Raw genomic sequence first — 18363 nt, 5'->3', positions numbered from 1 at the left:
ATGAAAAAGAATTGTGTTGCATAAATTAATTTCTTGAATAAAAAAATGGAAGAGAATGTTTTTCTCTATCATCTTAAGCAATGGAAAGGCAGATAGGTGCAATTATTTCTCCAGGTCTCCTTGTTGAAACAACTATCTGCTACGTGTGCATATGTAACTTCAGGCTGTGCACTCAAGATGTTGCAGGTGTTAATTAAGCAGTGTATATAGCATGGTGCTGCAGTACATACAATTTAGATATTGCAGTCTAATACACAAATAGGCTTTCAAAGACAACATTTCTTCCATGTTGTTAAAGATTGAGTATGAACATCTACTTCTGCTTTGCAAATTTTGCACAACAGTTTTTGTACAGATATTTAAGAATTTACATTACTCTTCATTAGTTTTACTATTAAAGTTATGACACATTACAGAGCTCCTCAGCAAGCTGCAGAGAAGCTCCTAAGGAAATACTGGTGGCATTTAAAGGAAAACAGGTAACTCCCTTCATGAAACTCCATTTCTTTTTTTGTGAAGGATTGAAATAAGAGTGAAGAGCAGTTCACATCCACAAAGGCTACATTAATTGTATGCAGCGTTTGAAAAGAGTGTTTGGAGGCGATGAAGGGAAGGCTGTACAATTTTTATCTAGTTTGTGCATTTGGGATGTGCAAAACATCATGTGATATATCAGAAGTACACAGTGGGCTTGAGAAATGAAAACTGGGCATTTCTCTGTTGCTTTGTAAAGCTCAGTAGCACAGACCTGCTTGGAATATCTGCAAAACAGATAAGCAGGACAGGTCATGAAGGCTTTATGTCCCAAAATATATTTCTTAAAGTAGGAATTACAGACTAACAATTAAAAAAAGTTTTCATCCTTATTTTCCTGTTGCCAAAGTTTTAATTTGCAATTACATGGAAGTCGTCTGCTTTACTCTGACTAGCTGCAGTAAGTCAAAATGCACACTCTAACCTTACTTGAAATCAAATTATTTTAAATTACGGGGACAAAAGCAGTCCCAAACAAGATTTGGCTGTCATTGCTCAAAATGCTGAATGTACAAATGGTATGAAAACGTCTTTGCTTTGAGAAGGTTAAAATCTGAACAGCACTGACATATGGTTTAAAGGATTAAAAAAAACCCAATTGTTATCTCCATTATACAGACGGGAAATTGAGACACACAAAGAATAAAAACGTGCCCAAGGTCAAATAAGAAATCTCTTCAGATACAATCTTTCTCTCTAACATACCTCAGTATAAGTTTATAGTCACCTAATAAAGAAATGTGGTAGTCATCCACATAATATACTTCATCATAAGAATCTTTTTCTTATCATTACTTCTAAAATAAGTTCAAACTAACACCACCAATCTGCTTTGAACACAGCTTAGCTAGCCAGCTAAAAGCATTATGTGTGTCAACAGGATAAAACATACCAGCGCTTATTCTTTGAAATACTTTGTTTCAAACTAGGAACTTTATATAAAGGCTCCCTTTAGAAGCTAGGATTTCTCTTCTCTTTTTCTCAACTTTCAATATGTTGTCACTTGTTTTTCCTTTGGATGATATGCTTGTGAAGGACACTGTAAAAGTGTGCACACACCAATTAAAGAAAGCAGAGTCCATGGACTATTTTGAAAAGGATATAAAGTTATATTAAATATTCCAGCCACAGAAGCTGTCACTGCAAAGGAAAGCTGTGCCATTGATCTGGTATCAAACATGGTTTATAGAGTGTGAGCATGATGGACATGGCTCCCTTAATTACAGTGGATTAAAGCAGGAAGAGCTCTATTGATGTTTAGACTTGTAGCAGGAGCAACTTAGTGAGGAGACGAGGAGAATCGGGTCTTTCCACTGCAGGAAGATGGTGTCACGCTTTAGTGAAGACTTCACAGGAGGAAAATTCCAGTATTCATACATGATAAATCACATGCATCAAGCTGAGCGTACAGCCTGCAGTCAGCACTTTGCTGTGAGCAGTGTAAGCACCAGGACCATGGTGCAAAGCATCTGCTCACAGTCTTCCAAGCTTACTAATGATCTCAGCATTTGCTGTCTTCTGATGAATAAGGAATGCCAAATGACTATTTTAGAGGTAGTTAGAGGGTCAGGAGAGGTGAATCATTTTGGCATTATCTAAGAGAGCAGGAGGTTGCTTCCAAGCACCTTTAAGAAAACACTTTCTTCCAGCCCTAGACAGCAAGTCCCTGTTACTGCTCATATAAATAAACTGAGAGCCAGATTTGGTTCAACAGTTTCTCTAGTCTCCATCACAGTCAGATTCATCCTTGTCTCCTGTTTCAGCAATGCCAATTGCTGTAGGTACACACCCCAGTGGTTACGTCCTTCTTGCATAGAAGCAGCTCTCACTAATCTTTATTCAACAAGAAAAATAACTGCGTATGAGAGAATTAATTACACAGCATCCATTAATTTACCTTTTGTGATAGGCACTACAATTAAAATGAAGAAGCTGGTTTTACTGCTCATTCCCTTATGTTCCTGTCCCAGGTAAGGAGAAGGAAGGAAGTACTGCTTTTAAATTATCTTAGTGTTTTGCTTACATGGAAATTTTTTTTTTTTTTGCTATGAACTCAAATTCCTTCTTTAAAAGGTGAGCTTTTCCCAGAGTAAGGGTCTGCAAACTTATTTTCAACAAAGTCAATTTTAATCATTCCCCAAGACAGCAATGTCTAGGCATTACCCCTACACTGTGATCCCAACAGTCCAGTCTGCCTCTGACACACATCTGCTGTGAGGATACCACTGAAAAAACAAGCTGCGCGTTACTCAGCCGTGCTAAGGGACCAGGACTAACATACTGATTTAAAAGCACTCTGAAGATTAAAAAGTATTCATAACTATTTCTTAGAACACATAATTTGTGTCATGATGAAATAAGTACTGAGTGTCTAATTTGGTTTTTTTTATATTAATATGCACATGATAACATGAAAAGTCATTACCTTACATAAGTCCTGCCTTATCACTCATAGCATTTGTTTCTTAGAGCTAGCATTCAATTACTTAAAAATGCAAATAAAAATACGGTAACTAATACTGTATTTACAATTTAATTTGTTCTAAATTTTCTCCATGACCTAAACGTGCAAAGTGCCAAGTACCGTTTCTTCCCAGAGATTTCAGCAGCAGTTAAAGGCATTCAGAACCTCCCTGACTGCACCTAGCATCTTGCAGAATAAGGCACCTGACACCAAAAAAAAGCATTTTGATTGTCAGGGAAACAGAGTCATCTCTCAACTAGAACATGTTAGCTGTTTCACAGAGCGTACCAGGTCTGTTTAACAATTTGAGATAGACATGCAATCCATATACCTCCAGAAGGATTTTAAGTCAGCAGGATACAATGGCCCAGACCCCAACGTGGGCAGAATAGCACCTTACCATATTCCCCTGACATGGAAAGTAAACCACATCTTTATTTATCATACAAAGTCAGATTTCAGTGTTGTGCCTCTTGTTGAAGAAAGTCTCTCTAACTGCATGATCCCATAAAAACATCACAGGTTTATACTGAATATTACCAGCTCAAAGGAAACTTCTTATGAACCAGAATGCCATCTTTTGTGCCTTCCACCCCAACTTCAGCAGCCTACTGAGACCTCCAGTGGAAGACCAAAGAGGGTTTCAACATTACAAAAACTACAGCCCCAAGTGTTGTGAGTGCTTTAGAAAAGTTCAGGAAAAAAAGCTCAGTACTCAACTAGCAAAAATGTCATCGCGGTATCGACAGCTCCTTCTTGTTAGCTGGGCCAGAATCAGAGAGGCTTTCAAGCTGGGAGGGACCCCATGAGTGGCCTGGTCATTCAGGCCAGGTTTCTCACGGCTTTACCCAGTTGGGGTTAAAAACCTCCAAGGGCAGAGACTGCACACAGGCTGCCTCTCTGGGCTACCTGTGCCTCTGCCTGATGGTCCTCACGGGAAAAAATACCCAGTCTGTTTCAACTTATGCCTGGTATCTCTTGCCCTCCCACCCTGCACCAGTGTAAAGAGCCCAGCTCCCTGTCCTTGAGACTGTCCCCATAGGCACCGGGGGCTGGTGTTAGGTCCTCTTGAAGCCAACTCTGCTCCAGGCTGAACAAGCCCAGGTCCCCCAGCCTCTCCTCACAGAGCAGGTGCTCCAGGCGCCACCATCTTCTCAACTGAACTCCCTCCAGTTTATCAACTTCTCTATGGTTTTGGGCTCCCAACATTGGATTCAGTAATCCAGATGTGGTTTAACAAATACTGAGTAGAGAGGGATAATGAGTCCCTTCAATCTGTATCTCTGCCCCTGTTCATACAGCCCAGACTGCCATTGGCCACCTTTGCTGCGAGGACTCGCTGCTGGCCCATGTCCCACTTGCTGACCATCAGGACCCCCAGGGCCTTTCCTGCAGAGACACGACTGCGACAGCTCTCCATTTGCAAACTCCATGAAAGCAGTAGAAGGCAAATGACAGCATTTGTCCTAGCATTTGTTTCTGAGAGTTAGCATTCAATTATTTAAAAATGCAAATAAAAAAAATATGGTAACTATTTGGACTCAAAGCCTTTGAGACTTCTCTAATCACTGACATCATCCCGGATATTGCACAATACTCCTCCACTGACTCCACTGAAAAATCAGTCTAAATGGTGCAAAATATATGTAGAAAAGGAGACAAATGCAATAACAGTACACTGATATGTAGCTGCCTGCATCCTCAATTTCCTTTGCTGGAGCAAAAATTCCTTGGCTCATTGTTAGTATTAAAGATGGTCTTCCAACTTAATACCAAGATGGCCTACCATCTTCATACTTAAGATGACTTTCCTTCCAACTAAAGGAAACAAATTCCCTTGAAAAAATACATACCAAGAACATTAGCTGTACACTGGAGAATTCCTGAGACATCTTCAGTTTCTTCATTGCCAGAGCAGTCTGTATAGGAGCATCTGTTTGATATATTATGAAAGTTCTTCTCCGCATCCCTGTAACTACAGTAGAAAAAGCAAAAAAAGTTATAGCATCGCCTTATACAAATGCAAGGTCGACAAATGTCTTTCAGAAGTGGTGGTAAAGGATGCCTTTAACTTCCCTTCCCTCTTCCCTCTTCTGCCCTCCATCACCCCCTTTCCATTCATGCATTATCACACACAGGTGACACCACATTAGTAGCCTGGGTACCTCAAGTATTATACCAGACTCCGGAATATTATCTGTAATGAGAATGAAGACATAAGAAAAAAATAGTACCAAAGGGATGAGGAAAGGGTGTTTTACATCTGTGTTATGCATCATTCCCACTGGGGTGTTGCCTCTAACAAAGTTGTACAGTAAACTCCAAGCAAGACGTTTATGAGGCAATGGTAAGTATCTAATAAGAATAATAAATCTTCCACCTCACATTACATTAGCACTGCAAGTGTAAAACCTAGCTTCTCTGTGGATTATCTCCTGAAAAGATCTCAGCAGAAAGAAGGATGTCAAGCTGCAACTCACTATGCTGTCAAGAATAAACTTTGTGCTATAGCCTGTTACAGAAAAATTAAAGAGAATCCCACGACTGATGAAAAGACACAAAGCTATGCTCTGACCAGCAAGAAAGCAGCTACCATCTAAATTATTCTATTTGATTTAGCTTTGCTGGATTGTTTTTCCTTAATTCAAGAGAAACAGAATAGAAGCTCAAACTATGTTTAAAACAAAGCTTTACGCAGGTGATAATGACAACAGAAGAGGGAATACAAGTGAAGAAAATATTGTAGCAGAGTGATAATGCACTTCGGCAAAATATACAATTGATTTAGCTCAATGCACAGGGAAAAGCTTTTCTAATGAGTATTTTATTAACAGTTTTGTTATGCTTTCATACTGTGTTTACAGTTCATAAATCATGAATGGCAGTTTTAAGGATTGGACTCTTCATCTGGTTAATGCCTGCAAAATCTCAGCACCTGAGTTGCCAGCACCTGTGGAAAAGGACTAGAAAGGATTGAAAGCTGCCCATCAGGTTACCCGCAACAGGGAAACTGGTTCTCCACGTGGAGTCATTTTGGGAAGAGTGGGCTCATCTTAGACAAGGAAAACCCGCTGGTGAGGGCTGCTGGTGCGCTCCGCAGTGAGCTGCACGGTCTGTACCGCTTTGCAGGTCTCCAGCGATGCCAGGCCATGTGCCTGGCGGGAGGCCACGTCCTGACCCATTGTCCGAGCTCACCCAAAGCCCAACCCCACCGCCACGCCAGGAGGCCAGGCCTCTTCAGTCAGCACCGCCAGCTCCTGGAATGACACCACGGCCACTCCTCACCTCTGATCTTGACCGGGACAGGAGATACATTTACATTGTATCGGGTGTCAGCGCCCGGGGCCGGGGGCTGCAGGGGCCTCTGTGAGGAGAGGATGGAGCTGCCCTGTGCTGAGCACAGCCAGTTCCAGCCGGTTCCAGCCGGTTCCAACGGCCCCACCACAGGGCACAGCTGAGCCCCTCAGACAAGATGGTGGCGCCCCTGGGAAAATGTATTTGAGAAAGGGCAAAATGCCTCATGGCGGTGTGAGGGGTGAGGAAAAGGAGTGAGAGAAACAGCCCTGTGACACCAAGGTCAGTGAAGAAGAGGGGGAGAAGGTGCTGCAGGCGCCGGAGCAGAGATTCCCCTGTAGCCCGTGGAGAAGACCATGAGGGAGCAGGTTGTCCATGGAGAACCACAGTGGAGCAGATATCCACACTGCAGCCTGTGGAGGACCCCATGCCAGAGCAGGGGGATGTGCCCTGAAGGAAGCTGCAGCCCATGGACAGCCAACAAAGAGCAGAGGAAAAGCGTGAGGAGGAAGGAGCAGCAGAGAGGAGCTGTTATGGACTGACCACAACTTCCATCCCCATCCCTGTGCCGCTTAGGGCGGGAGGAGGTAGAGGAGTCGGGAGTGTCTTTATGTCTATCCACAAGCTTTGTTCATCTTAATTTTCCCCTGAGGAGGGGAAGCGAGAGAGCAGGGTGGCTGCGTGAGGGTCTGGCAGCTGGCCAAGGTCAACCCACCACAGTGTGTACCAAAAGTAAAGATCACAGGACAGGACAACTATAGGACATCTCCTAGAGACACATGCTCCTTTAAGAAACTCATATTGATGTTCAAAAAAATGAGTCAGTGTATCGTAAGTCATGGGAATTACAGGTTTCCAAAGTGACCCGGTTTTAAACTTTGTCCATTAAAAAAAGTACATCTAAACCACATGCGGCCATAAAGAAAAAGCTGCGTTGTTATTGCACACATGCTTTCCTCAAGGCACTGTCTATCCTCTGAAGTCTCCTAACATAAGACTGCAACTGAAAAAATTAGCAGCCAGAAGGCTTCTCCCCCCTGCCTGCCCCGCCATGGATGTCACAACTACCTGCCAAGACTGGCTGCCCTCAGGTGCCAGCCAGACTGCTAATATTGCAGGTATCACCCATCAAGCTAGGGCTTCCTGTGAATTTTAACCAAACATTGAGAAACAGGCAAGGACAATTCCCTCCAGTGCACCGAGCTTCGAAACTATGTCATAAATTCTAAAAAGACCCCCAATGCAGCTTGAAAAAAATTTCCCTTACATCTGTGTAATTAAATTCAGAGGACAGCATTCTTCATTTGTCGTATGGCACAGCCATTTAATGGCTACAGACATGCAGCCATTGTATTCTGACTCTGTTAGGAAAAGTAAGATATCTGACAATAAAATACTTGTGCAGGTAAGAAAAAGGTTGAAAGGAGATTATTTTAATCAATGGGAGAATGTCTTAGGTTTTCATGATCATAGTTGCTATTACTTTCTTTTTACTCCTCAGTCATCTATTAATTTTCTCAATGAACTCTTCGGAGGTGGCTTTCAGCCCTGCTTCTGCAAAAACCTGCAAGTATGTAACAGTGCATGTATGTAACCAGCACTGATGCAGGATTTTGCAAGATTTGGACCTCAGGTGATAGCATAAATAACTTTTCCAGCATTCTCATCTGAAGCAAATTGAAATAGACCTTATCCTTTTACAAAAAGATTCCCTATTCTCCTTATATAGGAAACATCACTGTTAATGGAGCAGTTGTGCTCTGATGGGATTTCATGGAAGCAGGACTGGACAGCAGTTTATCGTCCGTAGCATGTATAGTTACTCCACAGCATCTCTAAGAATTTGTGAGAAAAATTAAAAAGCTTGTCAAACAAAGCTGTGACTTGGGAAGCACAGAGGAAAACATTACCATGCACCTTTCACTACCTCACATTAACACTTACCCAATAACTTGATGCTCAAAATACTGCAGTGTCCTTTGAAGAGTTTGCCGAATGGTCTGAGGCTATGGAAGAATAATAAAAAAAATCATAAGATTAGGGAAGTACAGTACAGTTTAATTAACATTATCTTTTAATACACTATTTTTCTCCAGTTTTACTCCTCCTCATCTTCTACCTGCTAGGTGCCCATCATAGCAATAGATATGAAATATTATTAATTCCTTACATCTTACTTCACCATTTAAATAGGAAGGAATTTTACCATGTGACATAATTAATACTGCTTACAAGACTAGTGACTAGGAGCCACTTCACTATTAGCTATCACCCACCAATTATCTCATTATTTTAAAATAATTAATTTAAAATAGTTGCAAGAAAATGCCATTATTTTGTGGTTAAAGTATCAACATGAAAAGGCATTGGGTTTTTAAACTTTGTATGCTCCCTAAAGCATTTTGTACGAAAGAATATTATAAAGACACAATTTATTTTGGCTTACTTTCCTGACAAGCTATGACTCTCCAGTCATCTTTTAAATTATCAGGAAACTCAAGTTCATCAACAGAAAATCATGACATGCTTCACGCATTTCTATGCAATTTCTTTTTAATAGGTGTTCACCAAACTACATATGTGCATATGTGTTTATTTGCATTATCACTACTCCTACAGTGTTCTCCAAAATATATATGTACATATATATGTTTATTTTCCTTACCGCTACTACTGCTGCTGCTGCTATTCCTATTACATTGAATTAATTCATGACAGATCTTCAGGTAAATAAAGCAGATGTGAAATCCATGTCTTTCTCTTTGGAATCTTCCAAGTCATTTATAGCAAAACATCATTCTTCCAAAGTGACTGGTTTGTACCAAACCTGAGGTTTTTCACCTGTCTATTTTGTCCTGGTGCCAGAGGTCAGACAAAGGTACTCAATTTGGATTTGTAAGCCTTCCTTCTGTATCAGAGGCTCACAGGGGTATTTTGATCAGACTCGCAGCAGCAGACACTCAAATTTTAGAGATACTTGGTATTCCCCTACCTTTTGGAAAAGGCATCTAATTGTTTTGGAAAGTAATAGTTGAAATGCCCCTTAATTAGAGGAATTTCATTCTAAAACCGCCATCATCTTGAAAGTCTCAGGTTTTGCTTACTGCTGTACAGATTCAGCAGTTGAAGAGCTGAGCTTTCTTCCTACCATTGCCCATGAGTTTGCAGAAGGAGGTATCTGTTTTGATGACGGCAGGAATGAAAAAGCGTATATCAGGCTGCACTAGGTTTGTGCAATTGTAAAAATTTCTTTTTTAATACCAAACTATAAGACCATGTCTACTCTTTTGAATTCAAATGTGTAGAAATGCATGCACTTAACAAAAATAAGCTCAAAATAAATGTAAACCTGAAAGAGGTTTTTTTGTTAATTCTGTATCAGATAATTACTTCTCTTCTTTGTGGGAGCTAAGTTTCCTGTGCTAAAAGGGATTAAAAGTTACATGTTCTCTTGCAAAACACAATGGAAGCACCATATGAATGAAACCATCACATATCAAAAAAACATCCCCTTCTCAGTGGTATAGCAGGTGTTGAAGTCCTTAGGCCTGATGGGCTACAAATATATTTCCTGGCCTGTTCTCACAGGATTCAGAAGCTTTCCTGTGCTCAGCAGGCAGAAAAATCCATTCTTCACATATAGAAAAAACGTCTTTTCCCACTCTAGCAACAAGGCAAAGCAAAATGGCTTTAAGCAAAGACGTCCAGACAGCTGCCATCTCCCGTCTCCGTAGAGCATTTCCCTCATCCCCACTCCCTACGCACCGAACATTAGTACTCCACCAGCAACTCCTCTGAAATAGGCAATGGTAGAAATGTTTGATTGTTAAATTAAATTTCCCTTTTGGTTCTCCCAAAGAGCTTTTACAGCAAGCATATGGAAGGCAGCAATGCCTGGTACCACAGCAGAGAGGAAGGAAAATGGCTTTTTGTCTTCTCAGGAAGTTTTGCAGCTTATGACACCTGAGAAATCCTTCACGGACTGTCTCTGCCTTTCTCATGCCTGATACACAGATGTTGCACTCCTTACCCAGAGAGAAATCCTTCTGAATACCTCAAGATTTGACCATACAAGCAACCTCTAAGTCCTGAGCTTATTTCGTCAATAGACCTCCCTTCTCCTGCAGTGCTGAATGAAAAAAAAAATAGCCCATGTACTGGTAACTCTCTCTTCTGAAAGCTAAATCATCTGCCTAGCTGTTGTCAGACAATTTTATACAATCTCATAAACTTATACCCCTTTTCATCGGCATCTCCTATCAAATCGTAGAAATTAAGTACAGACAAAAAATAGGATTTATGATTAAAACACGAGTCATAAACAGAGCTCTGTGTAATGTGCTTATAGCCAGTATGAAAACTGACCTGAGAAGTCACAAAGTTTTTCTTCATTTCTGACAAGAAATATTACAGCATGTCACTGCGCATGGTTAAAAAGCCACTGTGTTCACCTTCTCAGTTGCCTGTATTTCATCACTGGTGAACGTCATTTTGCTATAGATGTAATTCTGTAATTGTGGCCATGACTAAACAAAACGGAAAGAAAAGATATGAACCACCTATAAGCCACCTGCTTAGGTGTTTGGTGTACCTCTTCGTCCACTACTGACTAAGCACTGCCTATGAGAGAGAGAGTGGGCAGGAGAACATTTCCACCTCTTGTCTGCATCCACTGGCAAGACTGAATGGAGGCAAAAGAGCTAAGCCTTCTTCTAGTAGCCTCTCCAAGAAAAGTAGTTTCTGCCATTCGGGGAAATAAAAGATAGCCTATAACAATGCACCTCCTCTACCGCAATGTACGTCTATGCCATGCAGGTACCCAGTGGCGCTTATTTACTGGAGAGGTTGTAAAGCTTCATGACCACTTAAAATAAAAGATTTAATATAAATGTAAAATAGTGACTATTACCTAAAATAGTAAATTTTAACAATTCATTTTTATTATAATGATTTACTAATATTTGGTATGCAACTCAAATTAAGACATGCCAGTATTGCTATTGTTATTGCTATAAATTAATCCAAGAATTGCCATAACAGATTATATGCAGGCTCCATCTGGAATGATGAAATACAAGGTAGAAGGGACCACTGAAAGTATTTAGACTGATCTCTTGCATGGCAGAGGCCACAGGACTTCCCTGAATTAATTCTGAATCCAGACATGAAGCCGTGGCTAACCGTAATGTGTTAAAATAAATTGTAAAAAATCAAAATCACAGAATCATATTGTAATTTGAGTAACAACTGGTTGCTTAGGTCTTTGTCCAGATGATTTTTGAGTGTCTCCAAGGATGGCGATCCCACAACCTCTCTTGGCAACGTGTGTCCATCTCCTGCAGCACTCCCATCCTGAGAGCCATTCCACACAAGGATGTGTGCAATCTCACATGAGGTCCAAGCTCCGTGGCAGCACGGGGATCTCTAACGCCACCTGTTTGTTCCCCATGCTGCCTGCATTTGGGAACAGGCACTTGAGATGGGCTCCCAGTCATGCTGCTTTCATGAGGTGAGCGTAAAAAGCTCTTCCATCTTGTTGTTCCCCTGTTACTTGTTCACTGCTCCCTGTTCTCTTCAGAGAATGAAACCTCTTCCCTGACAAGCATAGTTTAAAGCCCTCCTCACAACCAAGCATAGTTTAAAGCCCTCCACACAAGGTTGTGAAGCCTGTTAGCAAAGACACTCTCACCTCACTTTGTCAGATGAATCCCATTCTTGCTCAGCAGTCCTTGCTCCTCAGAGAGTACTCCATGCACATGGAGGCCAGAGCCCTGCCAGCAACACCAGCCACACAGCCAGGGACTGCCTTACTAGATGGGTCCACTCCAACCAGAGCCTTTCCCCCTCACCAGCAGAATCAAGGAGACACCAACTGGGCACTCACAAACTCTGCCCTTGCACCCAAAGCCATGTAGTCACTCCTGATATACTCAAGGTCTCCCCTGGCCGTATCATTGGTACCCACATGCATGAGCAGCAGCAGTCATAGTCCAAGATAACGGACAAGCTTTGGCAGCCTCTTTGCAACACTATGACCGAGCTCTTGGCAAGCAGCAAACCTCCTGAGGCAGCAAGACAGGCTGGCAGATGAGTGCCTCTGTCTCCTCAGAAGAGAGTTTGATACCTACCACCCTCCTTTTCTTGCAGTCTCTAAGGGTTGAGGCTCAGTTGGCTTTGATGTCTCATCCCAAGGGAGGTCATCTCTCCCTCCTCTTCCCAGGGCATCGTACCTGCTCTGTAACTGCTGAACCACAGGTGGAAAAGGGGCCTTAGTTGTGTTGTCAGAAGTAACAAACCTTCAGCATTCTCCATCTCAGGATTTTCCACCCTCGACCCTCAAGGGTTATCTCTATTTTTCCCTCCTTCCTTGCAACATGGGGCTCAGGTTCTTGGCTCTGCAGGGCCTCTGGAAAGACCTGTCTGTCCTCCCTGATGTGTACAGCTTGCTCACTATCTCCTACAACTCCTCCTCCTGGCAACTCACCACTGCAACCAATGCCCACCGCCATTGCACAGCAGCTGGCAGCGATCCTGAACATGGCACCCCTGCCATGACAGCCGCTGTGACTCCACAGCTGCCGCTGTTTGCAGGATGCACTCGTAGAGAAATCTGCCCTTCTCCCTAGATCTCACCCAACTCTCCAGTAGTGCGAAACTGGCTCAAGACCTGAAGCTAGAGGAGTAATAGCTCCTCAAAGATGCTTTCAAGACTAACTGGAGAAAATTTTTATGAAGATATTTGTCTAAATGATCTTGAAATTTTTTAGTTTTTTTTTAACTCGGACAACATCCTTTGAAAAAGAATTCCAGTTTAGACAGACATTGTATAAAATTTTTTTTTGTTTTTTTTTTAGTTTAATTTTCCCTTCTTTTAACTTCTTTACCTCCAGTTTTGGAGACAAGGGGGAGAGGACTTCCACTCTAATTGCATCCCTTGTTATAAATGTCTTTCCTAAGGCAATCAAACATAAGCTTTCCAATCTCTTCTCAGAGGACAGAAACTTTAGCCTATTCCCTAGCCATCTTCTGTTGTCTCTGAAATGTCTTTCATTTGATCGCAACACCTTCGGAAATAAATGGTAGGGCTCATCTGCCCAACTGTAGGCACCCAAAGTGATTCATTTCATCTTATGATTGGCATCTAATACATGCCTGAGGACTCAGTCTTTAGAAATACCCACTTCTTTCTCTTGTCTAGAAAAGATGTTGAGTGATTGCTTTAGACTCACACATCTTTTAAATGTTTCAGTAAGGACAGACAAACCCCACCCTGAGGTGACAGAACTGCACACAGTATCCCAGATGACTCAGTCTAAATTTACATAAATGCAGTTTCAAATTCTCCATCCCATTCCTTTTGCATCCGAAGATAACCAGATAGAATCAGAGAAGAAAGGGACGATATGGAACAGGGGGGGCCAAGCCAAGAGAGCAGACAGGTACACAGGCAGTTTCTCCTTAACCTTAACAAGGCTTCAAAGATTTTTCCTCATAAAAGCTAAGTGGCTCCTAGCTGAGCCTCCTCAGAAGTGCTTCAGCAGTCATGCTCTTAAAAACTTGAGTGCTTAAAATTTTAAACATGAAAGTTGAAGCACTGAAGAGCACAATAGGCTCAACTAGAAACCACTTTGCTTCTATCAGAATTTCTTCGAGGAAGTCCATTGGGTCAGGGGGCTCCTCCAGACTCTTGTGCCCTGGGGAGCTGCAAAGTCCTTGCTAGAGGAATCCGCACTTCTGCATACGGGAGAGGCAAGCTACCAGACCTCAAATTTGATGTTGGAAGTTTTGCATGCTTCAAATTTGTAGAGTTCAATCACTAACTCAGCAGATGTGTAAGACTTTATTTGCCAGCTTCACTGCTGGTGATAGTTCATTAATGAAAAACATTTCTGTTTCCATATTTCAGAACCAATTTTAGTCAAGTCTTTGTGCATAGGTGATTACAGATCTCTAAGCACACATGAGTAGGTGTGCACCTGGCCCAACCCGAAGGAAATAAATGGCAAAATAGTCATTTTCACATCCAGTCTGAGTTTTTTTAGTATTTACCCCATGATCATGAAAGCAGTGGAAAACTGTTCTTTCCCTGCCCTTCTGATCACCAAAATATTGATGTTAAAGAGGCCGTAAACAAAGGATTAAGGCTCCAGCTGAAGACAAACATTTATCAACATTCCTAAGTGCCAGGAGTGGGGAGATAAGCATTGAAATTGCTGCAACTAGGGAAAAGGAGAACGGAAAAAAGAAAAGAAAGGCTCCTTTAGCATCCTACAATTTTCTGATGATGCAGAAAGCAGGAAGGCTCCCTAGCAGGTCTTTGCGGGTCCTGCACAGCCAGGATCCCTCCCTGTCCCCTTCCCAATAGCTGAAGAATGGGATGAAAGGTCACAGACAGAAATCAGAAATGGAGAAGCAGAGCCCCAACATACGCAACCATTTGAAAATTAAAACAAAAATAATCTTTAGGGGTTTAATAGTGCTTTTGATAATATAATTAGGAAAAAAATATATTTTTACTCCCTAGCTTCTGAACCTTTAGCATGCACTCATTTTTTTCTCTGTAACTGTACCAGCTAAAAATCTATTTTCTTCATGAAAACCAGCTTCCTGATTCCAGAGGTTTGTGCTTTAGATAAAAGCACCAACTGCTTGCAGACCTCTGTGACTAGCACCAGATTTGATATCAAGAGGGGAAGATGCAGAATCCCCAGGAATGAACTGTTTGGGGATCCAGAGTGGGATGACTGACAGCTGGAGGCAAAATGAGCTGCCCTACAACAGCCTACGATGATCTGGGTGGGACCAGTGCTCAGTGCCACCTGGCACCTAAACCTGAGACCATTCTGCTCCTCAGTTCATGCAAACTGGGGTACTCTTCACAGAGAAATACTTGTGCACATCAGAGAAAATGGCTTAATTCAATAAATAACATTGAGGCTAAGAATTTTACTCCATACTATTTCATGGCAATAACAATGCAAACACTCTGAAGAAATAAATCAGAGCTAAATAATAATTAGAAATTATAACTCCTGCATCCCCAGCTGCCTTTCAACTAGAAGAATCACAGACATTACGGATGGAAATTGCCTATTAGATTATCTAGTCTAACTCCTTGACAGTGAAGGATAAATATCTCAGGGTGCTAACCAATATAATACCGGCCGGGATCACGTTGTTAATCTTTGAATTTCAGCCATGTCTGGAATGGATAGAAGATCTGTTCTGTGCTGCAGAAAGAATGTATTCAGTAGGTGAGAATATAATAGATGATCTACCGCTAATGCTACCTGTTCATCTTTTAATGCAACTCACATCTACAACATAAAATCATCGGTGCTACAGACAGATAGGAAATGAAAGGCTTACATGTCAGTCCTTCTCAAGGAATTTCTTCTGCTGGGGTAGAACAAACCCCATTTCCTCAGTATAACTGGACCTAATTTCATATGCAGAGCTGCAAAGATGCTTATCCCGTTGAGACCTATAGACAAACCACAGATTTTTCTGTCTTCATTTTGAAACTTAGTTTGAGAGTTAGCAAGCAGACTCTTCTAGAAAGGATTTGGATATGAGATGGAACAATTTATTTTACTCAAAGCATTTTATAACAGCTTTAACATTAGCACAAGAGGTAGAAGGAAAGCGAGGGCTTTTCTCTGTGTTAACATTGTAAGTTTCACCAGGAGTACATTGGACCACTGCCTCTACTCAAGCAGTTGCAAGTGAAGGACATTCACCCTCATTTTGATGTAGCCATGACCACACACTGCTACTTAGGGGCATATATTGATGATCATAACGTTCCCTTCTGCTTTACGTTGTCTCTCTCTATTACTTGCACGTGGGCACTTTGGCCAGGGGAGAGGCAGAGAAGTGCAAAACAATTTAGATCAATTTTGTGGGATTAACACTGGTGCTGCCACGCTCTGGTTTGTCGGCCAGTGGTTGAGATTTGCCTGTGGGCAGGCCTGATCCCCAGCGGGGATGTGCTCTCTGCTTCCAGGCAGCAAAGACGCCTGCAATGTATGAATGCTTCCGAGACACGTTTTTTTCCAAACGCTGTAGGGAAGTCAAGATTTCAGCCTGGAACTACACAAACATTAAGAAAGCAACTATTACTATGATCTGTCACTGTTACCTAAATTTTATTTAGGGTGAGTTTGAATATTTGACATCTAAGCACTAGATGTCAAATATTCAAACTCACCCTAAGTAAAATTTCATCAAGGTCAATACAATGCTGCTGATTGTCAATACAATCAGCTAAACTGATTTTTTTTATATTTTATTTGCTGAGGCTGAAGTTCCCTTGCATGAGACGTTAAACTACCGAACAAGACAAACAAACAAAACCCACCGTGATGCTCATATTAATAATGTTTTCCAGAATGTTCCTGTTTAAGACGCCACAGCTCTGTTCCACACTATGAAATAGCAGATTGACTGGCTACAGACTGCTCATGTGACCTTGTGTATGAATGGCTTTTCTCTCTGTTAAGTTGAAAGATACTGGGCAAAAGTCTGATTTTATTATACTTTTAAAGAATTAATCCTGTTTGCCTGTTGGAATTAGAAATTAGGAGTTTCTCATGGAATGTGCCTTTCTTCACCATTTCCATGCTTTTTTTCCTTCACACCCTTATTCCTGAGGAGGATGTTACTCATGTAAAGCTCATCCAGCCTGCGCTATTAAGTGAATAAGTTCATCACCCTGCTGATATGGATATCATTTGACACTACCTTACTTCGTTCAGAAAGATAGGCAGAAGTTATTCTTACAACAGTAGAGCTTAGATATACCTGATGGTTTAATGTGAGTCATAAGGAGCTCAGAATACTTATGCAAAATTGTTTCAAAATCTCATGTAAAAATCAATGTTACCTCTCCTGCAAGTGGCAACAATTTGTTATTGCTACTAAAGAGTAGTTGCTCTTTGAGGGTAAGTGGTCAAGGTTTATGATGGAGCCAGATTCAATTTGAGCTGCTATATTGGAACTTCTCTGCCAAAACTCAACCTCTGCTCACTGGAGGATTCACTTGCAATTAAGCAATTTGAAGGTACAGCGGTTCTATGATATAAGAAATAGCCTACACACTAACCTAAATGACTGTCTTTAGGATCACTTTTCTCCCACTGTCAGGAAAAAGGCTGTATTCAAAAAGACAATTCTTAAATTCAAACTATTTGGCAGCAGCCAGTAGCAGCCTCCCAACTTAATAGGAAAAAAATGTTCTTCATTTAATGTGTCTTCAACTGGGTCTTTAAAGAATAGCAGGAATAACTCTGAATGAACAGAAAAGTATATCAGAAGCGATTTTCACTTAATAATGTTTATAGTTCAAAAGATGCGTTACATAGGCCATTGAGAAAATAAAATCAAATGGAAACGTAAATCAGTTTAATGCTGTGTCATGCTGTAACTCTCTTTCCAGAAAGATCAGTACAGCACTTCAGGGTACACAGTCTCCTCTGAATGCATGCCCAGTCACTCTCACCTCCTATAGGGTAGTCCATGCCCCTCAGATGGGAGCAGAGTATTTGACTTTTCAAATCAGTGACAAATTATTTTTTTCTGATTTTGATTCTATTTTCAGCCTGGTATTGGATACAAGTCAAGATAGAACTGGAGCAAATGTGCAAATTGCTGCAAGGAACTGGAATTCAGATACTAAATGGCATTTCTAAAGAATAAAACTGTGTCCACTGGTGCGAGGACATCATTCCCACATAGCAGAGCTCTTAAAGGCAGAAAAATTTATGTTGATAATGAATAGCATATAGTATCATCATCTCTAGTTATAATTAATCAAAATTTATGTCATTGTGGGTGTAAAATTCATCCTTTAAAATGGAACAAAACAACAAAGCTAGACTCAAAAGAAAAATGTATCGTTAAATTTGCTTGTGATATACGTATAATTATTGCAGCTGATTTCTTAAAAACAAGGTCATAGAGCAATGTCCCTAGTAGGTTCCCAGCATTTTATTATTTATCTCCAAAAACCCGAACCCAGCCCAGTGAGAAGGGCACCTATTAGTTTTGACAGCAGCTGGATCTAGCTCCAA

General features: G+C 41.2%; 1 protein-coding gene across 1 annotated transcript in view; it reads right to left on the bottom strand.

The window, feature by feature from the left end:
- Positions 1-18363, bottom strand: part of GUCY1A2 (guanylate cyclase 1 soluble subunit alpha 2) — a 154893-nt gene that overhangs the window by 132233 nt on the left and 4297 nt on the right. The window contains exons 2-3 of the mRNA XM_075140063.1: positions 8237-8298; positions 4852-4973 (exon numbers count right to left, since the gene is read on the bottom strand). Coding sequence (XP_074996164.1) covers positions 4852-4973; positions 8237-8298 — 184 coding nt within the window. The remainder of the gene's footprint in view (positions 1-4851; positions 4974-8236; positions 8299-18363) is intronic.

Source organism: Calonectris borealis, chromosome 1, assembly GCF_964195595.1.
Source record: "Calonectris borealis chromosome 1, bCalBor7.hap1.2, whole genome shotgun sequence".
NCBI lineage: Eukaryota > Metazoa > Chordata > Aves > Procellariiformes > Procellariidae > Calonectris > Calonectris borealis.
This window is presented reverse-complemented; position numbering and strand designations above follow the sequence as displayed.